Raw genomic sequence first — 25,350 nt, forward strand, 5'->3', positions numbered from 1 at the left:
GGGATAAGACCCTTGGACTCCCCTCCGCCTACTAATTCTCTGCCTCCATAGATTGATAGGTCCCTGTGGCTTTTTCCACCCATGGTATCAACCCTTTCAGCTCCAGCTTGGCCCCAACCTCCTATACCATCCCTCAAGTGACTCTAAGACTATTGATGTCTCAGATTATTCCCTTAAAATAATTTCATCCACAAGGTCTAGATTCCCAGAGAGGAAGCTCTCTAGATTGCTGACTTCCAGGCCACCTTCAGCTGCATCTGTCAAGTTTATCAGAACCTGGGGAAGCATCATAGACATTGATTGGGACAAGATGAAGTGAAGAGAGCCTTTGCAAAGGCAATATAGATATAGGAGTCATTCCCTCTCACTTGACTCCAAGAGTGAAGGGAGCTGCTTCTCCCTTCCTCTTGTAGTAACTCCTTCTCCAGCCCCTATGTCAAATTTGGTGATTTCCCTTGATCATATCTCTGTTGGTGTCAACAACCTAGTGGTCTTTGATTGCAGTTTCTCCAACCCACTTGACTCAAGTCTTTAAAGCCAGTGGCATCCCAGAGCATAGAGTTTGATGCAGATCTCCTGGAGGCAGGATTGCCTCCCACTGGTTTGGGTGCTTCATCCCTCAACAGTTCTTCTCCGGTCACAACCTTGGGTCTAACTGGATCATTGGCTCAGTGAGTTTGATCTTCTGAGCCATCAACCTTAGATTCTGAGCCAGATTGGAGGGCACAGTCCTCAGTGCTATTGGCTCCATCCTCTACATTAAAGACTTATGAGAAGATCCAGGCCCAATAATCCACTTGGGAAAGAGATGTTTCTCTCCCTTCAGCTCCACCCACACCCCCTGATGTATCTGTGACTTTTGGCTTTCATCGTCTTTCCCAGAGACAGACCACTTCAGAGATCCTCTACCCATCCATTAATCAAGAAACCATGGACGCTTCTGACTCTTCAGCTCCTTCCTCCTGAACAGCACAGAAAGTGTAAGTGTAAGAGGTGACACTTGGCCTCCCCTCTGCAGTCTGTCACTGAGATCACTAACCTTGAAGAAGGAAAACAGCCCCTTGGATCTCCTCTTGAGGACACCTCATTTGGTGAGCTAATAGAATTATTAGAACAAAGGGGAACTGGCCAACTGATACCCCCTTCTTTTGATGAGGAAATGTTCTTCAAGGCCTTTGGAGTGAGCCTATCTACCTCCTCGATGGTTCCTCCTTCTGATTGACTTATGATGTTTTTTCACAGAGGGCTTGATGTGATAGAACTCATCCCATGCAAACCAGGCAAGGTACTTGTTCCTGCTAAGGATCATTCACATTGAAGTTTTCTTGTGGACTCTGCTGTTATTGCAGCAGCCATAAAGAAAGAGCTATCTGAAGAGAACTCCATGTTCCTTCCATCAGAGAGTCTAGAGTGATGGATCATTTTCGGAAGGGTGTATATGTTTTGCAAACCTTTTCCTTAGGCACTAATCCACATTTCACATTTCACCAGGTTCCACAGGGAATTAGCTAGAGAACTATTAAGCCTTCCTCAGGAGACCTCAAACAAAAGAGACAAGAAAGTTCATGGAATCATAACTGGGTACCATATTGTCAACTACTGCTGTCACCATGAGGCTGGTTTCAAATGCAGTAGGTAATGGCATTGCAATTTCTTGTAATGTCTGGCTGCAGTTATGTGATTCTGTGGACATCTTAAAGGCAGCCTTCCTTAACATCCCTTATGATAGGTCATCTCTTTTTAGACCAATGTAAAAGATACCTAATCTAGGGGTTAGCAAGAGGGCAAAACATTGTCTGCCATGGTAATTCACTTCTGTAATCCTCAAAGTCCTTTCTCCAGGTCCCAGAGAGTTGGGAAGCATCTGTAGTTCAAGAAGTATAATCATTTTACCTCTGACTCCCCATTTGACAGAGCACCCCCGAGGAAGAGGGAGGAGCTCCAATGGGAACTGCCTGAGAGGCAGAAGGAGTTCACAAAATAAAGGATTTAGAGGTCCCTTTATATATAAACCCGTTCAGTGTTCCTGAAGCATTGCCCACCTGCTCCTATCTAGAGGCAGTTGGGGATGCTTATCTTTCACCTGGAAAACTTTATGGCCATCACACAGGATTCTTAGGTGAAGAGAATAATATCCATAGACTAAATAATTCCCTTACAACCAAACTGACCCTTTACTACAGGACCCTTCCAGAAGTTAAACACTGGCAAAAAACAGCTGCTCCACAAGAAGTTCCTTGGCTGCTTGAAAAAAATTAATCCAGGAAGTCCATCTTGGCCAAAAAGGATCCAGAGTCTACTCAAGATTCTTTTTAGCTCCAAAAAAAACCATGAACCTCAGGCCCATTTTGGACCTCAGTGATCTAAACATGTTTGTGAAGAAAAAGTTCCAGATGGCCATCGTGCAATCCATTTATCCTTTGCTGGGGAAAGGAAGTGAGGATGTGCTCTGTAGATGTCCAGGATGCCTATTATCACATCAAGCTTGTAAAGCAGTCCAGAAGATACCTTCACTTCTGAATGGGAGACAGTCATTGTTAGATCAGGGATCTGCCTTTCAGTCTCACTACAGCCCCCTGGATGTTCACCAGATATATGGCAGGGGTGGCAGTACACCTCTGGCTGCAAGGGTTCCAAGTGTTCCCATACTTGGAAGACTGGCTGCTCACTGCAAGAACAAAAGAATCCTTAACCCAAGCAAGAAATTATTTGCTTCAATTTCAGTCCCTGGGAATTTCCATGAATTAGCAAAAATCAGACTTGCAACCCACTCAATCACTGAATTTAAGTTGCCATCTGAATGCAGTATCACAAATTGTGAAACTACCACTGACAAGGTTGACTTCCTTTCACTTGCAACATAAGATATTCTAACCATTCTGAATCCAGCAGCATCTTTGATTCATTTACTAAGAACCATGGCACATCAGTGTTCTGGAGATGAGGGCAGTCCCCCTAACATTGCAAGTACTTCAGGGCATCTTATCCCAAGGTGAGATTTCCATCCAAGCAGACAGCACTTCTGTGGTCTGGTACATCAGTTAACAGTGGGAGCCAGATCTTACCAGCTATGTCAAGAGGCTGGGAGAGTATGGCAATGGGCAATGTCTTGACAGTGCTTTCTCACAGCAATGCACATAATACATCAAGCCAATATTCTAACTGACAATCTGAGTTTATACCTTTTCATGCCTTATGAGTGGCCCCTCAATGGCACAGCAGTAACAGAAAATTTCAGCCACTGAGGCCAGCCTTGCTGTAACCCTTTTGCATCTTCCAACAATTCCAAGTGCAACAGCTATTTTGCCCTCATTCCTCAACAGGGTCATCCACAAAACCTGGTTTCCTTTATGCTTACCCACTGATTCCTCTGATATCAAAGTTCCTACAGAAATCTTCCATGTGCAAAGCAATAAATCTAATATCTCTTCTGTCCATTCCTCAACCGATGGATTTCGAATATGTCCTCAGATCTGGCTTGGGTCATTTTTCAGACTTAGTCTCCATGCCTTAGGCTCCTCCTCTTACCCATAATCCTCTTCAAATCCCAACAGTACCTCAGATCTCATTTGCCAGTCTGCATTTGGATGTGAATTTCATGGTTTAGGCTTGAGATAAGTGTACATTTTTTGTTGATTGTGATAGTACTATAGCACTTCTTGCATTTCTGTTATTTATCATATCTCATCCTCCCCTTATTAAAAAAAATAGTTAATTGCAGTTGCTATTGCCCTTTTCACAGCTGTTTAACATCTCTTTTACTCCTACTAGTGTGCCTGGTAACTCTCCTTACCATTGTTGATATTCTCTTATTGTTACTCTCTGTTCCATAGGGTATTCTGCATTTACTGTAGTTGGTATCCTTTCTTTGTTTATTTTTTTTTTTTTTGGGGGGGGGACGCTGTAATTTTTCTTGCACTACTTTGAGTTATTTGCTGTATGATTGTTGTGCTGTTTTGTTTTGTTTTTTTTTTTTGTCTTGACCATGGTGAAATGCATTTCTTGTGGCCATAAGATGCCAAATTCTGACTCCCACAGTAAGTGTGTGTATTGTTTGGGGACTAACCACTTAGATAATGACTGTGACACCTGCACTGTCTTTAGACACAGGGCAGTGGTTGAGTGTCAGAACAAATTGGCCCTTAAAGGTCTCATTCCTTCATCTGTGTCGTCTGCTCTGGAGTGTCCTCATCCAGAAAGAAGCCTTCGGATAAGCACAGAAGGGGACAAGAGAGATAAAGAAAAAGACAAAGCTAAGGAATCTAAGAAGCAATCCCTGACAACTCTCTTTCTTCAGTTCCACTTTGGCTCTAGCTGCCAAAGTGTCTAAGGCATCAAATCTGTCTGCACCATTGGAAAGTCTTCAGCCTCTTTCAGGACTGCCTCTCGTAGAGAACCAAGATTTCCCCTGGAGCAAGTTGCTTCCAGGTTAAAGTCCCCCTTCTTACAGGAGACACCAGTCAGAGAGCTTCTAGACCCCCTTCTTCATCTTCATTATTCAGGTCTACCAGAAGTTTGTCTGCGGCTGATGTGAACAGAATGATAAGGAAATTTCTGAGGACTGAGATTCAGTTGGGAGTTCACCCTGCTCCACCACTTATCAGACCTGTAGGCTTTGGACCATCCTCCATCACTATTGCTACCCTACTCCAATCCATCCCCCAGTTTTGGAGACATCAGACCCAAAACTCCCAGGACTGTCCTTTTTGGATTTGAAGTTGTGGGCTTCTTCAACTCCAATGACTTCCCTGATCCAGCTGGCTTCAATCTTGTCAGATCTCAGAGCCAAAGCTTCAACCCTTAGATTTTTAGAGCCATGTCTTCTCCTCAGACCTTCAGTTCTTGACAGCTCATCTCTGACTTCAGTCTCAAGGCAGGGTCAGGGAGATACTCTTGTCCATCTCAGCTCTGGAGCTTCAGTTCCAACCAGGGTGCTTTTGGGTTCTCCTTTGGCATCTGCTTTTGAGGCTGTAGAAAGAGCCCTCTCCAAAGTCAGCAGCAGGGATATCCTTGCCCCTGTTGGCTCCACCACCTCTACAACTGTCAGCCATGGGTCCTGATCCTACTCACTCTGTCCCTTTGGTGCAGCTAGTGCACACCAGATTCAAGACAGTCCTTGTTAAAGATTTCCCTCAGACTTCCAAGTCTTCCCCTGAACATCCCCCTGTGGAAGCCCCTCAGAAACATAGGTGTAAGAGGAGGCACATTGACTCCCCACAGGAGTCAATCACAGAATATATGGATTTTGATGAAGGGGAGGGGACCTCACAGATCCCACCTTGGGGATGTTTTTTTCAGATAAATTTCTGAATTATTGAGACAGAAAGGTCATTCATCTTCCAAAACCCTTTCTCAGGAGGAGTCTGCTTTCCTCAAAGCTTTTGGCACTGGTGCAGCCACTTCCTGGTTGGTTCCCCTGGCTGATGAGATGACTGACCTGATTTCTCATTGGACATGGAAGTAACTAGATGTGGCAGACCCGATTCTGATGAAACCTGATAAGTACTTAGTAGCCCGTAAAGACCATGCTCCTTGGAGCATTCACCCGGCTGTGGATGCTATGTGTCTGGTGGCAGCCATCAGAAAGGAGTTTGCTGAGGAAATCTCATCTTTTCACCTTCCTAATAGGGAGTCTAGGGCCCTGGACAGGTATGGGAAGTGTGTTTATGCTTCATTGACTTTTGCTGTGAGATTGATGAATTACTTGGCACATATGACAAGGTTTCAGAGGGACTTGACAAAGGACCTTTGCAGGTCACTCTATGGGTCGATGTCTGCAGAAGACAAGAAAACTGTGGATTTGCAACTGACCACCCTGCAATCACTTTCTAGTGCCCCCATTTGTTTGATTTCTAATACAATGGAAGGTATTTCTAGAGCTGCAGGCATATACAGTACAGTATGAAGGCATACCTGGATGTGCTTGTGTGATTCTGCAGAACCCTTTAAGACATCCTTCATCAATGCTTCTTTTGAAGAATCAACTCTTTTTGGCCCCAAAATCAAGGACACTCTCTGCAGGAGTGCAAAGTATGAGAAAACTCTTCCTGCTGTAGGGTTATGGTTTTCAACCTCTCAGAGGACCTTTTCTATGATCAAGAAAGGGGCTAAGAAAATGTGGTTTCATAAGTATTAAGGTATTTCTCAAAACTCTACTGAAGATATATTACCACCCCCCCCCCCCAGGGCAGAGGGGATACTGTAATGATAGACATTGTCCTGATTGCAGAGGAGGTCTTATCTAATGCTTTAGAGGTCAATTCACCGAAAAAACTTATCAGCACTCCTAAAGGGTTGCCCAACTGCTGCACTCTGGAGGCAGTTGGGGGGGGGCACTTATATCTGTGCCCAGAAGCCTGGATGTCCATAACTGAAGATGTCTGGCTGCAGTCAGTCATCAGCTGAAGCTATCATATCCCTTTTCTTTACCCACCTGCAGTGACAAAGAAACTCCCCACTGTTCTCCCCCAGCAAAGAAGTGCAGCAGCACTGGAAATAGAAAAGCTGCATTCAAAAAGAGTTACCAGAAGGTCCCACCAGATCTGCAAGGGTTCAGACCTTATTCAAGGTTCTTTTTAGCGCCAAAAAAGAACAAGGACCACAGACCAATCTTGTACCTAAACTGTCTTAATCTATTGTTCAGTCACCCAAAGTTCCAGATGGTCTATTCTCCCACTACTATGGATGGCCAATCCTGGACCTAAGTAATCTAAATCTGTTTGTCAAACATTCAAAGTTTTAAATGGTCATGGCATAGTCCATTCTCCCGCTTCTGTGGAAGGATGATTGGCTGTACTCAGTAGACCTGCAGAATGATTATCACCATATCAAAATAGACAGATGATCCACAAGGTTACTACAGTTGTGGCTGGGCCACTCATTTCCATTTCAGGGCCTTGCCCTTTGGTCTCACCACAGACCCCAGGTGTTAACCAAATGCATAGCAGAGGTTGCTGCTCATTTCAGACTGCAAGGGTTTCAAGTGTTCCCTGTCTGGACAACTGGCTCCTTACTGCTCCTAACAAGCATCTCCTAGTCTATGCCAGAGATTTTCTCCTTCAAATTTGTTCCAATCTAGGTATTACAATGAATGACTACATAGGTGCACACTTGGACACCACTTTCTAAATAACAAAGCTACCATAAGACAGGTAGTCTAAACCATGGATTCAAGCCTTACAACTGCTTGCCTTTCAAGCCCCTCTGGCCAGGTTGGTTCCACAGCTTCTAGGGTCAATGGCAGCTGCTATCAATTCCTTTTTTAAGAAGAAACATCTTTATTAAATTGTCTTATGACACAGGCAATCACTCATTTAGAAAAATGAAAACAAGCCTTATTAACATATTTTCAGTTGCAAGCATCATACATCATGTATAATCTGTCCAGTCACTGACAGTCAAACTTTACAAAGCTCATACAATTCCTGTCTTCCCTTAAACCTCATTCCTCCTCCAAAACATTATCCTGCATGCATTATTCCCACAACTCCCATTTGTTTCTATTTAATTTGCTCTTACCTTTTTTCTAAAGTTTCCACTTCTAGGTGTTTTACCTCTGTTAGTATATTCGCTACTTCTAGTACAGTTTCCTTAGACTTTTATTTCCACATTCTAGTAATTGCTTTTTTGTTAGCTGTCAGAATAAAACTCAGCAATGCCTTACTATGTCTAGGCAATTCAGATTCTGTATCATAGCTCAAAAAAGAATTTCATTAGTTGCATCAATTTTCTCACAGAGTATTTCTGTTTGAGTAGTCTGCAGTGAATTTTTAAAGTCTGCCAAATCATTTAACGATGTTATGTAACATCTAATTTCATAACACTGAGACCAGAACATCTAAAACCCATAACATCGAATTTCATAACATCTAACACTACACATCACAAGAAAATAACACCCCCTCCACATATAACGACATCAAACTACCAAACACACTTTTTACTATGTTTCTGCAGGGGGGCAAGCCCCCCTGCACCCCTCATGTGGAGGGCTCTGCCCCCCATACCCCCCCTAAATTAAATTTACCAATTCCAAGATCGCACTACAGTGGGAAAAATGTATTTCCTAACCCCACTGTATCAAGCTCCCCCTGCAGAAATGTAGTAAAAAGTATGTTTGGTAGTTTGGTGTCATTATATGTTGTTATATGTGGAGGGGATGTTATTTTCATGTGATTTGTACTGTTAGGTGTTATAATTCATTGTTATGGGTTTTAGACGTTTTGAGTTTAGATGTTCTGGTCTCAGTGTTATGAAATTAGATGTTATGGGTTTTAGATGTTTTGAAGGGGACCCATATATATATCTATATATATATATATATATATATATATATATATACATATATGTATATATATATACATATATGTATATATATATATATATATATATATATATATATACATATGTATGTATATATATATATATATATATATATATATATATAGTGCAATCTTGGAGTTGATGTATATAAGTAGCAGGGGGTGTGGGGGGCGCAGGGCGGCTTGCCCCCCTGCTTACACTTGGAAAGTGCTATGATTTACGTTGTTTAAACTCAGTATATGTATGGTATGTGTTTTCAGTGTTTTGACTTGCAGTGTTTTGAGTTTTCAAGATTTTAAAGTTTCAGTGTTTTGGTTTCAGTGTTTTGAGCTTTCAGTGTTATGAAGTGAATATATATATATATATATATATATATATATATATGTATACACACACACACACACTTACACAGTATATATATATATATATATATATATATATATATATATATATATATATATATGTGTGTATATATATTAGGCAAACTTGATCTGGAAAAATGTCCAAAGTCAGATTAGAGGATGGATCCGAAATCTATTGGTTGAGGAAGAACAGAAAGAGGCAACATAGATGCATCATTCTGGTGAGTACATAACTTTTGATCTGATATTGACAATTTTCATTCATTCCTCAACTAATGGGTTCAGATCTGATCCTAGAAAATGAGTCAGCCCATTATACTCATGGCCACCAAAAAACTCTGGAGCTCCTTCCCTACCCATAATGCACCAATCTCTAACATCTCTCAGAACTCACTGATCTCATTTGCCGCTTTCACTTTCTTTGGATCTGAATGTTGCTGTGAGTTCACCAGCTCTGACATCCTCAGAGCCGGATGATTCTCAGAGCTGTAGCATCCCTGTCAGGTCCAGGAGGTTGGAGTCGACTATGAGGTTTACGGAGCCATCTCTTCCTCTCTCGGCCTTTGCACCGGACAGCTCAGATCTGACTTCCACCTCAGGTGGGTTGTTTTCAGAGTGGAGGGAGATAATGGGCCAGAAATTTGCTTTCTCAGCTCTGTTGCCTTCTTTCTTTCCAGAACAATCTGTTTTCGAGGTTGTAAAGAGAGTGTTCACTGCTTCTGCAGAACAGATGGATCCTACCCCCCTCAAATCCACCCTTTACTTCTCAGATGTCTTTGCATCTCGAGCCTTAACATTGTACCCTACAGAGACAGCCAGCTCAATGCTTCCAGACTACCCAGCAGGGTATTCTAATCTCTTCTGATACTTCACTGGTCCATCCTACCAGGGAAGTCCCTAGGAAGAGAGAGTGCAAATGGAGGCACTTGGACTCTTCTCAAGAGTCAGTCACTGAGGATATCGATTTATGACGTATCACTTGGAGACATTCTTGAGATCCTTAAGCAGAAGGGTGGCTGGTCTTCCTAAGGTTCTTCTCCAGAGGAATCAGTATTTCTGGAGGCTTTTGGAGCTGGCTTGTCTACCTCTAGGGTTACTCTGTCTGCCAATAAGCTCATTTATTTGGTCTCTAGGTGGACATGGAAAGAGCCTGAATTGGTTGAGCCAATCCCCAAAAGACCAGACCAGATTCTGTCTCCAGCAGTATGAAGGGAATTTTGGGGTAAAAGGGTGCAAGTAGATACCATGGTCATGGTGGCAGTCACAAAAAAAGGAACTTGCAGAACAGAGTTCCAGTGTCCATCCTCCTAACAGAGAGTCTAGGACGATTGATAGATTTAAGAAGCATGCTTATAATTTAGCAACTTTTGTACTGAGATCACTGAACTATCTGGCACATTTTATGAGACTTCAAAGAGATTTGATTAAAAAGTATCAAAATCTCTTTCTGTAGCCAAAACTGCTGAGGCTCAATCTTCAGTAGCCTCTCAGCTGGCTACCCTACAAGCTATATCTAATTCATCCATGAGGCTTATCTTGCATGCTGCAGAAGGTGCCTCAGTGGTGGAAGGTTCAGGTATTTCCATCAGGAGGCCTGCCTTGATGCACCTGTGTGATATTGCTGAGCCCTTCAAGTCCTTGGTTGTCAATGCTCCTTTTGATGGCACTTTTTTGTTTGGCCTCACAGTGAAGGACACACTCTCCAGGTGTGAGAAAGACAGAAAGACCCTCTTTATTTATTTATTTATTTTACTTTTGTTAACCGGGAAAGTCCGACTGGACACAGGCCCTTTTTCAGCAGAGGCCCGGGGAGAAAAGCTCCAGGTACAGTACAGGTTAGGATTTCCTTACATATATGAATACAGTCCGGCATACAATAGTCAATACAATACAATCCAGTATGCAATAGTCAAATATTAACATCATATTAACAGTACTCTATACAAGTATATTCTAGACACATTTCAGCATGTGGTAGGCAGAGCTTTACATTTTGGTAGTTCATTTCAGCATGTGGTAGGCAGAGTCTTTCGTTTTTGGTAGTAGGTTTATAAGCAGTATGATATCAGATATTAACTTCCTTCTGTTAGGACTATATACAAGTTTGTTTCAGTAATTTCAGCATATTGTTGGCAGAGTTTTACAGTTACTGGTAGTACGTATATCTGCAGTACATTGAGAGATTTAGAATAGTACAGTATTGAGAAAAATAGTACAAGAGTTTTTTGTAGCAGTGGTGGATGTACGTTGCATATCCAGTCGTTTGACAGATTATAAGTAACTTGGTATCTGAGAGAAAAGGAACAAGATGTTTAGTTGGAGTATATTCAGAAATGTCTGTGTGCTTGGGGTAAACAGGTCTAACTTGTATAACTAGAGGTAGTAATAGGTGATTATCAACAGATGCATTTTTGCATTTAGCAACAGTGCAGTGGGTTGGTCTAACCTGGGGAGACACAGGGGCAGAGCCAGTTGTTTGTATAGTGAGTGGCTTTTGAGGAGTTTTTTAAATTTGAGGGGAGAGCTTGTAGCAGTGATGTGATTTGGGAGTTGATTCCAAACTTTGAGAGACTTACCTGCATCATTTTTATGTTTGATGACATTTAAAAGGTTTTGGCTACTGGATCTTAAGGTTCTGGTGGTTGTGTAGGGTTGAATTAGTTGCTGTAGTGATGGGATTTTGTCCAGCAGGTAGTACAGCTTGTGTGTTGTATAGAGTTGCTGAAGTAACAGCTGTTGTGGCAGCTCAAGCCAGCTGAGTTGCTTTAGGTCAAGACAGTGATGGGATCTATGAGAGGCCTCATTAGCGAACTTAGCAATCTTGTTGTAACAAGATTCCATTTTGGTGAGTTCGGAGTGGCGAAGATTTGTCATTATAGGGGCGGCATGCAGTAGGACAGATAAGAGATGGGTCCTTACAATTGTGGATTTGGTTTCCTTGGTCATGAATTGTTTGCTTCTATAAAGGAGACCCAGTTTTTTGTTTACTTTCTTGATTATTTCGGCAATGTGAAGGTCAAATCTGAGGTTGTTGTCGATAATTACCCTTAGCAGTTTTGTGTGTGTAGTTGGAGTGATTGTGATGTTATCTTTAGAGACTATAGTTAGATTGTTGCATTGCTGAGGTGGTCTACCAGGGCCAAATATGATTAGGTTGTTTTTTTGGGATTAAGAAGGAGTTTTATGCTGGCGAACCATGTTTCTGCTAAGGTGAAGTTTTGTTGAGTTATGGCTTGTAGTTCATTCATATTTGGGGCAGCACATATAATGGTGGTGTCATCTGCATATTGAACTACTACTATGGCAGAGACTGAGGATGCTGCTATCTGGTTTGTGAATAGGGAGAACAGTAAAGAACCAAGAATGGATCCTTGAGGGGCACCAATGGAGACTGGTAAGAGGGAGGACAATTGGTTTTGCCATAGTACTGCTTGTTGGCGATCTGTTAGGTAGTTACTAAACCATGATATAGTGGAAGAGTGAATGTTAAGGGTAGCTAGCATTTCCAGAAGCCTCTTTGCAGTAGGCATGTGTTTTTTGACCCCTCAAAGGACCTTCTCCAGGAATCAATGGAGTCTTCAAAAAGTCCCAAGGTCCTTTCCAGGACACAAGTGGAGATAGTTCCCCCAGAGGCAGAGTGGGAGCTACAATGGATGGCAATTCCCTCATGGGATAAGAGATTCTTTTTCTGACAGACCCTTTCAGTCCTTCTGAAAGGAGGCCCAATTGTTCACCTCTGGAGGCAGTCGGGGGTCAATTATCCCTGCACCAGAAGGCCTGGCTAAATATAACAAAAGACATTTGGGTGCAGAGGATTATTTCCAGAGGTGGTATAATTTCCTTTTCCATACCACCTCCTTTATAAGAAAATTTCCTGATGTTCCACCCAGTCAGAGGAAATACAGTAGCACTAGAAATCCAAAACCTGCTAAGAATCCGGAACTTACTCAAGATTCTTTTTAGTGCCAAAGAAAACAGGGGACTGGAGATCAGTTTTCGATCTCAGTTTACTGAGCAAGTCAGTTCGATACATAATGGTTCGGATGGTCACAGTTCAGTCCATTCTGCTCTTTCTGGGCTAGGACGACTGGATGTGCATGATAGACCTCCAGGATTTGTACTATCACATAAAAATGAACAGACAATCCAGAAGGTACTTCCACTTCCGACTGAGAGCTAGTCACTACCAGTTCAGAGCACTGCTCTTTGGCCTTACCACACCCCCCAGGGTGTTCACCAAATGTATGGCAGTAGTAGCAGCTCACTTGATACTGCAGGGATTCTGAGTGTTTCCATATTTAGATGACTGGCTCATAACCACCCTGACCAGGCATTGACTGATAAAAGCACATGATCAGGTGCTACAGACTTGTACATTTACATCTCAGAATAACCATAAATTACAACAAGTCTCACTTAGAACCAACCCAGATATTAGAATTCATAGGGGTGGTGTTCAACACAGTATCTATGGTAGCTTTTCTTCCTCTGTCAAGAGTACAAATGATAAGGATGCAGGTCAGGAAATATTAGAATTTCAGCTCAATTGATGCTGCAAGCCCTGGGTTCATTGTCAGCGGCAATAATTTTAGTTCCTTTAGCAAGATTCCACATGAGAATTTTACAATCAATACTAGCAATACAATGGTCAATGCTTTCTCAACCCATGTCAGCAAAGATAAGAATAACTCAGGTATGAAAAATATATCTTTGCTGGTGGATGCAGTTGCAATAGGTATTACAAGGCCATCCTTTCATCCTCTCTCAGCCCAAGGCTATAGTAACCACGGATGCTTCCCAGATTGGGGAAGGGGAGTATTTCCTGGGGAAAACAGTCCAAGGCACTTGGCCCTCCAAAGATGCTAACTCGCACATCAATGTCCTGGAGATGAGAGCAGTGCCTTTGGCATTGTAGGCATTCAAAGACTCAGTTCCTTGTGGAACAATTGCAGTCCAGAGAGATAACATGTTAACATTTTGGAACATCAACAAACAAGGGGGAGCCAGATCTTATCCCCTGTGTCGAGAAGCCCTCAGAGTGTTGCAATGGGCAATATCTTCCAACCGCTTTCTGATAGCAATGCATATTCTGGGGAAGTCCAATGTGATACCAGACAAACTGAGCAGGTCCATATTATTACCTCACAAGTGGTCTCTCAACAACAAAGTGACAGATATGATTTTCAGTCAGTGGGACCAGCCTTGCTGCAATCTTTTTGCCTCTCTCCTAAACAACAAGTGCATCAGATTGTTTGCCCTAATCCCCCCACCAGGGGAATCACTGAGGATGCTGTAGTCCATGATTGGCCCCCTGGTCTTCTGAATGCTTACCCTTTGACCCTCCTAATTCCAAAATTCCTGCCGAAAGCACCCCAGTTGAAGAGCAAAGTCATCCTCATTGCACCTTACTGGCCTCGGCAGATTTGTTTTCCTCTCCTTTGGTCTCACCTTCAGTATCCACCTTGGATTCTGTATCCAACTCCAGACCTTCTGTCCCACCCAACAGGCATGATTCACCTGGATATCTCAAACCTCAAACTAGCAGCATGGTTTCTCCAGTTCTTTTAATAGCCACACAACCAATGCTTTCTTGCCATTGTCCGTTCCATACTTTTATGTTCACATAAACCTTCTACTAGGAAACTCTACAGGAGTAAATGGAAAATGTTTGTTTGTTGGGCAGAGCAAAATCAGATTGACCACTTCTCAGCTCCAGTTCAATCTGTTCTGGAATTTTTGGAGTCTATTTAATGAAGGTGCTAGCTCATCAACTATAAAAGTCCAACTAGCAGTAGTCTCTAATTTTCATGTTGGATTTCAAAAGTCTTCATTGGCTTCCTCTAAGCTGTGAAGATCTTTTTTTGAGGGGCACTGTCCTGCTAAAACCCCCTTATAAAGACCCCACTCCACCATGGGGTTTAAATTTCATACTGCAACCTTTAATTCATTCTCCCTTTGAACCAGCAGCTAAATGCGATCTTAAATCCCTGACCTGAAAAAGTATCTTTCTAGTTGTATTTACATCTGCTAGAAGAATTTCAGAACTTCAAGCATTATCATATAAGCCTTCATACTTGTAAGGATATGCTAGTGTTACGTACCAATGCTTCCTTCCTTCCTAAGGTGGTGTCAGAATCCAACATCAGCCAATCCATTAACTTGCCAGTATTCTTTCCTAAATTTGTAAATAAAGGCGTATGTATGTTGCATTTATTGGATGTACAGAGACAATTATGTTTTTACTTACACAGAACAAAATAAATTAGAAAGACAGATCAGTTATTTATCTCCTTTGCCCATACTAAATTAGGCAAATCAGTTACAAAGGTAACTCTAGCTAGATGGTTGAGGGATTGCATTTCCTTTGTCTACAACAAGTTGAATCTGTCCTTGCCAAAACTGTTAAAAGCTCATTCAACCAGATCTATGTCAACTTCTTCAGTTTTCCAGTCTAGAGCTTCCATGGACGATATATATGTGGCTGCAACTTGTGTCAAATCCTCATACTTTTAAAACTTATTACAAAGTAGTCTGGTCTCAAGGGGAAGAGCAGTCTCAGCCATACTCAGGAATATCCTTCCTTAGAGTCCACCCAGGATTTTAGGTAGCTGGGGACTCTGTCCCATTAGCTGAGGAATGAATCAAAATTGACAACATCAGATAAAGAAGTTATGTACTCACCATAATGTTCCATCTATGTTGTCCATTTTCATTCTTCCTCATCTCCCCACCCACCAATCCCCACCCTTTTTAATGACTGACTTCTGGAGGAACGGGAGGCTTCAAGGACACTACTGTCCTTTGTGTTGAGCTCATTACCCTTTTCTGGCCCCAATAAGTTTGATTCCCTTACCTCTGGCTTCATCTTCTACAACCTCCATGGATCCTGGATCCCTAGCTATATGTCCTTTCTCATCTATCTGGTAAGTCTCACCCTGATATCCAGTCCCTCAAACTAACCACATGATTTCTCCAATTCCGTGATGGATAAAGACTCTTCACTTCCTTCTAGACTGGTATAAATGTTGATTGACTCACAGGAACCTTCCACATAAAATATCTGTAAGAGCAAATGGAAGACGTTCTCCATATGGGCACTGGAGAATGGTGTTCATCCTTTTTCTGCATCCCCTCCCTCTAATCTAGACTTTTTGTCAGGTCTTTTTCATTCTGGTGCAAGCTATTCTACCAATAATATCTGTTTAGCAGCTTTTTCAGGCTTTCACATGGGATCAGATGCTTCACTCATACCATCTGTGAAAGTTTCTAAAGCTTTCCTAAAAGGTACTTTTCTGCTTTCTCCTCCCTGAGATATTACCTTGATATTATAAGTTTTCACTAAGCCTACCTTTAAACCTGCCTGTTCTGTCAATTTGAAATCTCTTTCATGAGAAATCTTGTTTCTATCGGCTGTTACTTTGACAGACAAAAACTAGAAGTCTTGTCCTGAAAACATCCTTATCTGTTATTCCATAAGGACGGAGTTTCTGTCAAACATAATCCTGCTTTTGTACCAAAGGTAGCCACTGAGTCAACCTTGAACAAAGTTATTCATTTGCATCTGATGTTATCATTTTCATTCATTCCTCAACTGATGGGTCTCTGATCCAAACTCGGATCCAGCTAGGCCACATTTACTTAGACTTTTCGATCCTACTCTCAAGCTCCTCCCTTACCCATAATGCTCCAGAAGCCTGTAATACCCGAGATCAAATTTGCTGCCCCAAATGCAGAAAGATTAACCAAAGCCAATAAAGAAGGAAAGTCAGTAGGAAAGATAGGGGCTCAAATATGGAACATTGGTTCCATATTCACTATCAGGTCACTCTCAGAGGAAAAGGCAGGGGGAAGAAGGGCAGGAAGTTGAAGAAGAAGGAAAATGGGCAACACAGATACATAGTTGTGGTGAATACGTAACTTTTATATCTGAAATTGTCATTTTCATTCATTCCTAAACTTATGGGACAGAGTCCCCAGCTACATAAATCTGGGTAGCCCTCATGGAAGAATATTCTAGAGTACCACAGAACCAAAAGCAGACATGTTTCTGGAGATCATATCCAATTTGTAATAAGCACTAAAGGTATGGGCATTGGTCCAAAGGGTCCATATCACTTCATTGAATACGTGAATATCAAATACTCACATGAGCAAATATTCACATACTCGAAGTTTATGAATTTTTTTCCAGTACAGTGAAGATTGGGATTTTTGCCCTTTCCTCACTGTAGTGCGATCTTAGAGTAGGAATATATATTTAGTGGGGGGAAAACTGTTGACTTACCCAACTGGCAAAGCTTCACTTGGACATGCAGACACTGAATCTAACTTGTTGGTTTCTCTGGTTTCACCTTGGGGCCATGGTTTATTTCACAGGGTTGTCCAGATCGTGACGTCCACTCAGAAGAAGAGTACTATAATGATTTACAGATGTAAGTGGCATATATATACAAAGTAGGCAGTAGAAAAACAGATTTTTAACATTTTTCAGAAAAGTTCCAGTAGACATCAAATGTACAACTGTTGCTTGGTCTTCCTTGCATACTTACACTAGGCACCATAACATGAACTTGAATTTGAGGCAGTGGTGTGCTTTAGAGGCCACCATCATCAAATGGAAGCTTGGAGTAAACCACCCAGGATGTTGAGCTAGGGACTCTGTCCTACCTGTTAAAGAGAATGGATGAGATTATCTAAGATACAAAAATTATATACATACCATAATGAATAGGTCTAGATGATCTGCATCCATCCTCTTCAGCATACCAGTCCACCAGTCCCCCTGCCATACATATTAAAAGGGAAGCCTTGGGAGATGTTTGGATTTGAAAGATGGTCAACATTATATCAAAGAAACAGTTGCCTTAGGAGTTTAAATTATATCCCACCTGAGATATGACCACCAGCCAGCTTTCAAAGCTTCAGGCCACTTTCTGTGTGCCCCAACTGCCAGTGGCTAAAGCAAAGCCACATAAAAAGGAAGTCTGAGCACCAAAAGCTTCAGAGTTTTCTTGCTGCCAAAGTGCATTCCCTCTTCAGGCTTCATGGAACTGACAATCAGCTAGTAGTCCCTCAAAGTTGGGCAGATTAGTACCCTACTCTCTGAGTAAAACTTATGTTTTTTTCTGTGAATATATTATTATTATGCTAGGAAATGAATTTGCTATGGACTGTCATACCTTGCAGGGAAGGTTTGAAAAAAATTGCGAAAAATATTTTTTCTTTTTTATCTATATATCTTTTGGTAGAATTTGTGTGTTGAGGCAGGACATTGTGCTTTTGGGGATTGTTATTTGATTTTTTACCTCAAAATTCTTATTTTATTTTCAGGAGATTTACAGACTCTCATAAGTTGCACTACCCATCTTTCAGGCTTCTTTCTTGAACCATGGAGCAGTTACTGGTCTCCTCAAATTTTCTGTCCAGTGTCCACAAGAAGACTAAGAAAACTGTTAGGGAGTCTATAGGTGTCAGGCAGTTTCTTCACTGTCTCATTTGATGATTGGTGATTCTGCTGTGGCCAGACTCAGTTCCTCAGACTGCTCATTAGTGTCTCTCAATCATTCTGGTATAGTTCCTTGGGAACCATTAAAGGCCCAGAGTTAGTCATGCAGTCTGCAGTCATAGGGGTGTCCTTACTGTGCAAGGAAAGACATTCATGTTAACCTTGGGGAAAGGAGTGGGTGAGGTCCACAGTATAGCCATGTTATATAGTGCCCCTGCCATGAGATGATCTTTTTCCAGGGAGTCTCCAAAGAAAAGAAAGAAAAATAAAGTATGTTACTTTTACTGTAGACAAGGAAGTCTTGCTGGGATTTGCAATGGAGTTAATTTCTGCTTTTAAAGTTTAAAATTCTGTTTCTTCTCTTTTTTTCTAATAGAAAAAAGAGGTCCCTCTCATTCTGATGCTAATTCTAAGTCAGAAGAAGAAGAGAAGGGAATGTAGGGGGAGCGATTTTTTTTTTTTTTGGTCATTACTCCACAAAGTGAAGATTCTGATACTAAGGAAAGAGTTACTTCAAATTCCCTTCAGAAGAGTTATCTTTTTTCTGAGACCTTTGTGAAATTGAAGGAGGTATTTCAGTTGAACAGAATTAAATACCTGTTTCCAAGCACAAGTATTATGATTTGTTGCAGCTGTCCCTCCTGTTTTATCAGCTTTAGAGAATTTTTTCATAACAGCTTACAGTATTTCTGGCAGTTAACCTACTGTTCTTAAAAAGCTTGATAGGTTATATACAAAGAACCTCAGACTCTTAAATATCTGTTTCCTAATACTAAAGCAGACCCTGCAGTTATTTCCTTATCTAAAACTTCCACTGCTAAACAGTTTGTTATTGCTAACTTCATCCCCTCTGACAAGGTTAGGAAAGCCTTTGATAGCTTTAGATAGTAAATTTATTCTTCTGCTATTTTAACTTCCAGAATTTCGTACCATCAGGCTCACAAATTAAAATTTGTATTGGCTTCTTCATATGGGAACAATAACTGTTAAACTCCCCTCTTCTGAGGTACAGAATTCATTGAATGCCTTAATTGTATTCGCTTTTCATGTAACCAAACACTCTAAAGTATTATTATGATTCTGCTGATACTGTCTCCAGAACTGCTGCTAAGGAATCAGTTATTAGGCAATTTGCTTGGTTACATCCTCAAAACTTACCAAAAGATATTAAAACTGAGATTTTAAATTCTCCCCTTGATAAGGGCATTCTGTTTGGCCATTCTGCTGCTGAGGTTCTTAAAAGATTTGTTGAAAGGGGGAAAATGATTCAAGGGGTGACCCACATTTTCCAACTCTACTTTTCTAAGTTTAATAAAGCTTTCTGTCTAGCTCAGCACCATTTTTCAAAAAGCAACTTAAGCAGCAGCAAGGTGATAACAAACACAATTTTAAAAACAATGGCAAGGAGGCTCTAAAAATAAAAGTAAGGCCTCCCAGAACCAAGGACAGTCCAAAAAGTCTTCATCTTCCTCAGTGGCATCAGATTATTTCAGGCAATTGGGTTTCAAAATCATCCAACAGGGGTACAGTTGGCAATGGGAGTCTCTTTCTCCTTTTTCAGGGGTTTTCTCCTCCTCCTCCTGTAAACTAAACATCCCTATTTCCATCAGTTTTGGAGCAAATGTTGTCCTAGGGGATTATAGAGCTAGTGCCCTCAGATCAGATGGTCAACTGCTGTTATTCAAGGATTTTTCTGGTGCCAAAGAAAGAGGGAAATTGGAGACTATTCCTAGATCTCTCATTTCTCAAGCTTTTTGTCAAGGTCCCGAGTTCAAAATGTCATACTTTCAAACCATGTTATCTTTCATTCTTTTACTCATTTTCTTGGTAAAGTTAGACTTAAAAGATGCTTTTGTCTAACTTCCACTCTTATCTGACTTACCCTATCGGTTCTCTCTTATACTTTCATCCATTTACTGCACCAAGCCTATTTACAACGTGTCTGACTCCAGTAACTGCTTAGTGCAGACTTCAAGGCATTCACTTTTTTCCGTATTCAAATGGTTATCTTATATTTGCAGACTCTTTTTCCAGCTGCCAAGAGTCTCTGACAAGTGTCATGATACTCCTGCTCAGTGTTGGTTTTCATGTGAGCTTACAAAAATCTCTTTTTCTTTCCCACAGAATAGTTTTTCTGTAATGTCTCCTGGATACTTCCCTAGAAATAGCCTTTCTCCTCTAGTATGTGCCAAGGAATTTCTCAGGATTCTGTGTTTCATGGATTCTTTTTACACCATGATTCCCTTGGCCAAACTTCATATGAGAAAAATTCAGTGGTAGCTCAAGTCAAGTCTGTTCTAAGCATCAGCACCCTTTATCTTTTCAAATTTCTGTGCAGCGGTTTGTGAGAAAGGAGGTATTTTGGCTTGTCAGCAATTTCTCTGTCAACCAAGGTCTTCCCTTCTCTTTCTTCCACCTTTTTTCAGTATGGTACTATAGATGCTGCTGAGTTTGCTTGTGGGGCTGTACCAAAAGAGGTAAAAGTGCAAAGTCTGTGAAATAAGCAGGACAGACAAAAGTACATCAATATCAAAAAGATGTTTGCATTAGTCAATGCTTTGAAAGCCTTAAATCATCTCACTGCTCCCATGGACCTCTTCAGGTTATCACAGACAGCATCACAATTATGTGGTATGTAAAAAAAATAAGGGGGGGGGGCCTGATTTTGCCGTCTTTGCAGACTTGCTGTGATGATCTGGGAGATGACAATTCAGCTCAGTGTGACTCTGCAGGACACATACATTCTGTCAGAGAAAAATATTATAGCAGACATGCTGAGTGGGACCAGGACCAAGCCTCACAAATGGAAGTTATACCCAGGAGTCTTCCAGAATTGATCCAATTATGGGGTACACCACAAATAGACCTGTTTGCTGCCTTTAAAACAGAGAGTTAAATTCTGCTCCAGGATTTCTTGCAAACAGGTCCTAAAGACAGATGCTTTCTCACTGCAATGGATGGGAATGTTCGTTTATGCTTGTCGACTCTCTCCATTGATACCCACAGTTCTTCTAAAGATCCAAAAGTACTCCCCCAGATATAGTGGTAGTGACTCACTTTTGGTCCAGGCAGCAGTGTTTCTCCCTTATTTAGCAACTGGCCAAGAGCAATTACTACCAACTTCCCCACAGACTGGATTGTTCACACAAGACAGTTTTTTTTTAATATACACCAACCTAGAAAAACATAAATTGACTGCATGGATGAGAGAGTTTTGATACCATTTAGACACATTTTATTCTGAGGACATGCAGCAAATACTAAAAAAACTTGCTGCTGGAAATTCTTATATGTGTAAGTAGAAGAGATTTTTTACTTGATGCCATTCTAAGAAACAGGACCCATTTAAGACCCAGATGCCTCTGGTTCTTGATTATTTGTGTGAGTTATTATCCTCTAGCCTTTCTTTCTGGTCTATCAAGATTTATCTTTCGTCATTTCTGCATTTCTTCCCTAAGACCCACTCCTTTTTACCTGTCCTCAAATCAGTTTTTGAAAGGGGTTTTACCTATCCATCCACCAAGAAAATAGGTGGCTCCACCTTGGGATCTTAACTTTGAGCTTGAAAAACTAACACTTCTATTTGAACCAACTCATCAGGTTGTTGTGAAGTTCTGGACACCGAAAACTGTGTTAGTCATTGCTCTGACTTCTACAAGAAGAGTATCTGAGTTAGAACCTCTTATTTACACATTCTAAATGCAAATTCATTTAAAACACAATTAAAGCTTCACTTATCAAATCAATGGATCTGCTCCTGTATATCTCCAGGATAAATGCCACTGTTATCTTCAGTTTGCCATATCATCAAACCATTTCTCTTCATTCAGAATCCTCTGTCCTACAATTTCTTTCCACAATACTGGAGTACTTTTACTAGCATCTTCTAGTCACATGCATAGTTTGTGTCACCCCAGCCTCTGTGCTTCTAATATAATGTTCACACTAGCCATATGCATAGTATTCAATGACCCTGCTTTATACACCACTTTTAAACTACAATATTAACATTTTCTGTTCTACCTAGTTCCTTCCCTCATCTCCATTTCTTTGGATTCTTAAGCACTGATAATCTATTATCCATTTGACAGACCCACTAATACGCCTCTTTGAATGGTCAGTATTCAACATCTGCTAATGCATAAGTATCTTTTATACTGTAATAGTTTGCCTTTATTCCATATGAATGTAATCTCATTAGCAAATGAATGTGTAAGTGTTAATGTATATTACATAATATCTGTTCATGTGTATTACTGAATGCCTGTTCAGAAATATTTGTAACATGTTGGAACTTTTCTCCATACCCTCCACTGAAATGGAGTTTTTGACTAAACCCAGTCAGACAAACATGGTAAACAAAAGCAAAATAAAATAAATGAAATGGTGAGTCAACTGTTCCTCAGCTTCCATAAGGACAGGGTTTCTTTGAGAACAAATCCTTCTTTTATGTCTAAAGTGGTTTCAGAGTTTACCTTGAGACAATCTATTAATCTCCCTGTATTATTTCCAGAGTCTAAAAACAAGTGAGAAAGAATCCTATATACTTTGGATGTCCATAGGCTACTAAGATACAATGTGGACAGACCTAAATCATTCATGAAAGCCAATTACCTGTTTGTCTCCTATGAAGGTTAAGGAAAAGAAGGTAAAACAGTATCAAAGCAGACAATTTCTAGATGGTTGTCTTATGCTATTTTTTTAATCTCACCTTACAAAGCCACTTCCAGGGAAGGTAAGGGCCCTTTCTACCAATGCATTGGCATCTTCTTGGCTTTCTGGATAGGGGTGGACTCTGGAAGAATTCCAGAGGCAGCAACATGGTCTTCTGCACATAGTTCACAAAGCATTACAAATCAGATTCCTTTTCCAGGTCCAGAACAAGCTTTGCTAAGACCATTGTCCAGGGGCTGCTGGAGTCTTGAATTATCTCCTCCTCCCTATACATTCCTAAGCCATGATCATTTATCCAGACTGCTTAGGCTACTGCAACAGTGATCTAATGTTGAATATAATACAGTTTTGTAAGTAAACTTAACCATGACAGTAAATTACTTTTGTAGTAGCTGTTCCCTCCCTCTGTCCACATCATCATCATCAGCCCCCACCTTTTTCTCATTTTTTACATAGGGCCATGGGTGTCATGTCAATTGTTGCCATCTCTCTTTTACTCTCTCTCGATTCAGTGCCACTGTCCTATTATTTCTGACATTCATGCCTGACTGTCACAGGTTTTCTTTCACACAATCCATCCACCTCTTTTCTTGATGCCCTTATTTCCTCTTCCCTTCTTCCTGTCCATTTCATATCTTCTTCACCAGATTGCCTTCTGCTTTTCTGCACATGTACCCAGACCACCATAATCTTGACCTTTCCTGCAACTGAGGCTACTCTTGCTTCTACTACTAATGTCTGTCCCACAGTGTGCCTCTTACCACCCATCTCAGACACTCTATCTTCATCACTTCTATCTTCCTCAACTGCTCTGATCAATTTTTACTTCTCAGGTTTCTGTACTATACAGTAGTACTGTTCATACCACTGTTTTGTACACCTTACTTTTCAGCTTCCTTGGCATTCTTTTGTCATACATTACCTCTGACACTCTGTGCCAGTTGGCTGCAGTGCCTCTGATTCTAGTTTTGACCTCCTCATTCTGACTTCCCTTCTCCCCAACCACCCTTCCCAGATAATTGAAGATGTTAATCTCATCCACTATTTTCCCATCTATCTTCTCAGCTTCTTCTGTTTTCCCCTGTTTGCTGCCATTACAACTGTCTTATCTTTACTCAGCTTCATCCCATGTGCCTTCACCCCCTCTCATTTGGTTTTTGATGTTTTGCCAGGGTGTGGATGCATACACCCTTGTGTATGTAGTTGTATGTACTGTTTTTTATGTGGCTCTGCTTGAATCCCTGGAAGTTAGGGCACATAGAAGGTACCCTGAAGCTCTGAAGGCTGACTGGTGGTCATATCCTGGGCAGGATATAACTCAAATAGCTTAGGCTACTACAGCAGTGATCTATCAGAACATCTGCTGTTATGGTGAGTTTACTTACACAACTGTACTTTTTTATTTCTTTGCTATAATAACTTTATTAATGAAGTCTTGTGCTACTTTCCAAAATCTGGAGAAGAAAGGGGGAGTGACAGGCATTATGAGAGAAGAGAAGAACTAAAACCCGTGAAAGTTAAGTTGATGCTAATGGGGACACTGACCTATAGCAAAGTCCTAGCCTTTAAAGAGAATTGGCAGTATCATCCAAATTTACCATTATAGTAAATTTGTAATTTTTGTTTACAAATGTAAGACAATATCACAGTAGCAGAAATCTGAGTGGTAGAAAATAATTAACATTGCTATTTGCTAACTGTCCTTTTTTCATGCATTATGGATTTACTTTGTGCAAAAATAAAGTGGATAGTATGAACTTAGTTTGAATAAATGAATTTTACTGGAAGATGCCTCATTTCTTTTATTTTCTTTGACAACAGCTAAACCTGCAAAATGAGGCACTGCTTCAAGAGATTCATAGACTTCAAGAACTGGTTGGATTTGGCAACCCAGCATTTTAAATCTCAGGAACTTTCACTGAATACAGGAGCATGTTACATTATTGTTGTTTATAACAGTTCTGCCAAATGGTAGTAATCACCTAAAACATAAAATTGATTAAAATGTTAGAAATAACTTTATATAAAATGGCACAAGAGATCTGCTATGATAATGCAGTCTTACATGAAAATAATTTGTTTCTGTAACAGTACAATAGATAGAATAATACTATCTCTTTGTATTAAAATATCCGATGTCTGGGTGAAAATCAATAAAAATCCCAGGATGACCCCAGTATTCATAATTTCTGCGCATCTTTATTTTTTTTATCCTTTATAGTATCAAAAATTATTTCATTTATTTATGCCTTGCTGATGGTCTTGAATAAAGTGACAAATATATTAGTTTTGCTGCCTGTATTTTCTTGCTGCTGTATTAGTGCTACATTTTTCTATCACTGCCAAACCAAAACTGATATTCCAAGTAGATACAGAGCTGAAATGCTCAGTACTAAAATGCATTTAGCTGTTATCATGCTGAAATAAGTGTTTCCCAAAGTGCAGCTCCCAATGTTCTTGAAATAGTTTCTGTTTGCAAGTCCAGAC

General features: G+C 40.7%; 1 protein-coding gene across 1 annotated transcript in view; it reads left to right on the plus strand.

The window, feature by feature from the left end:
* Positions 1–25,149, plus strand: part of CFAP70 (cilia and flagella associated protein 70) — a 1,838,232-nt gene extending 1,813,083 nt beyond the window's left edge. Inside the window, exon 26 of the mRNA XM_044079382.1 lies at positions 24,685–25,149. Coding sequence (XP_043935317.1) covers positions 24,685–24,765 — 81 coding nt within the window. The 3' untranslated portion in view covers positions 24,766–25,149. The remainder of the gene's footprint in view (positions 1–24,684) is intronic.
* The last annotated feature ends 201 nt before the right edge of the window (positions 25,150–25,350 follow it).

The sequence above is a fragment of the Protopterus annectens genome, chromosome 8.part0, assembly GCF_019279795.1.
Source record: "Protopterus annectens isolate FY-2018-M chromosome 8.part0, PAN1.0, whole genome shotgun sequence".
NCBI lineage: Eukaryota > Metazoa > Chordata > Ceratodontiformes > Protopteridae > Protopterus > Protopterus annectens.